This window comes from Opisthorchis viverrini (assembly GCF_000715545.1).
Source record: "Opisthorchis viverrini unplaced genomic scaffold opera_v5_259, whole genome shotgun sequence".
NCBI classification, from domain to species: Eukaryota; Metazoa; Platyhelminthes; class Trematoda; order Opisthorchiida; family Opisthorchiidae; genus Opisthorchis; species Opisthorchis viverrini.
The window spans coordinates 422,497-424,113 of record NW_008751914.1 but is presented as its reverse complement, the minus strand read 5'-3'; the positions used below and the strand labels follow the sequence as shown (position 1 = coordinate 424,113).

The following is a 1,617-nucleotide window of genomic DNA, read 5'->3' as shown; positions in this document are numbered from 1 at the left end:
GCCGATAAAATGCCTTCCATGAAACTATATGTCCTTTTTTTCTAATTGCACAAAAACTACCGACAGATTCCACACGCTGTCTCTATTTAACATCACCAACTCATGTCGCTTTTTCTCCGGAAAAACGAAGGACGTTAAAAAACGGAAGTAAACTACACTTAACTCCGCACATCGCCCGATTGCCAAAAAACAGCCAATAAGGACACAATAAAGCCCTGGTCAAAAACAATTTGTTGTATATACAACTAAACATCATCAGTAAGTAAAATGAAAAAGGAGAAATCCTGTTTTTGTTTAAATGCATCCAAGTGCACAGAGACAACATTTGATGAACCGCACATTCGTTAAAAGTCAGTCTGGGATCCGAACGTGAGGATGTGGTCGATAAAAATGCAATAGATACGAATATCTAACGGTACGAAAAGCTGGAAAGCGGTGGACCAGACGAACTAAGTATTCGAACAAGTTGGATTCAAGTTGGGTCTGGTTCGCCAGTGGTGACTGAAACACGTTTAGGTGTGGTGGCTGGAGCTAGTCCTGCTGCTGCATGCTGCTTGTACCGGGCTATCATTTGAACAGCAACTTGTCGATGATGAGCGGGAATTGAGTCCAGGGGGAGAGAATGGAGTGTGCCATCAGGATTGATACGAACTGGGGTTGCATTCTCGGTGAAAAGGGTATCGTAGACGCGATAGATTTTGCGTGGTGGTGGGATGGGTCGGACAGATGGGGACTGGGAAACGTGATTCGCTGAGGGAATGGAATTGCTCCAATGTGTATTGGTGACGGATGCCGGTGTTGACAGCGGTGGAGCGTTCGAAGAGGTAACTGGCGAGTTTGTCTGAGCCATGGGCCCAGCAACCGTTATAGTTGATTGCCTGGTCGCTGAGTGGGGAGCGGGCAATGGACGCGTAGGAGTGATACCAGTAAACCGAACACCAAATGTAGGATGGGGAGAAGCGATGGTGACACGACTAAAAGGGGAAACTCTCGGCTGAAAAATGTTCGACGGTCCGTTCAGTGGTCGGACACCACCGATCGCAATGTGATTCAATGGTTGAGGTAATGCGGCTCCCGTCCGCGGAATAGGCATCTTTGGAGAACCGGTTTTGTCAAATCTACAACTGAATGCAGTTGAGGATAATCGTGGCGATGTGACTGGCTCTTGAAACGTAGGAGGCTTCACAGTGCCCTGAGCGGTCCTTGCGGAAAATCCCGGAGGGCGATAATCGGGCGACGAATTGCGAGATCCGACATCACCCTCACCGTCCAGGTCACTGGAAGCCCCGTATTCTATAGATCGAAGCATTTCGCGTCGCTGAAGCCGTTCAGCCCGTTCTTTGGCTAACTCATGTGCGGTGGCTACGGCAGACTGTTGCTGCTTTTGTTCTTCTAATCTTGCTGCCTCTGCTTCCTTTCGGACTCGCTCATCCTAGAAAAGAAAAAATGAGCACACTATAGTGGACTATATCACCAAAGACAATTCCAAACAAGCAACAAAGAAGCAAAAAGTATATATATATATATATATATATATATATATATACATTCAGGCTATGAAATGACCAGTGCCGGTCTAGGTCCCCAGGCAGAAGGATTCTGAAGTGATTGGATACC

General features: G+C 46.9%; 1 protein-coding gene across 1 annotated transcript in view; it reads right to left on the bottom strand.

The window, feature by feature from the left end:
- Positions 1-473: 473 nt before the first annotated feature.
- Positions 474-1,617, bottom strand: part of T265_14765 (hypothetical protein) — a gene marked incomplete at both ends in the record, with an annotated part of 32,655 nt that continues 31,511 nt past the window's right edge. The window contains one exon of the mRNA XM_009175140.1: positions 474-1,432. Coding sequence (XP_009173404.1) covers positions 476-1,432 — 957 coding nt within the window. The remainder of the gene's footprint in view (positions 1,433-1,617) is intronic.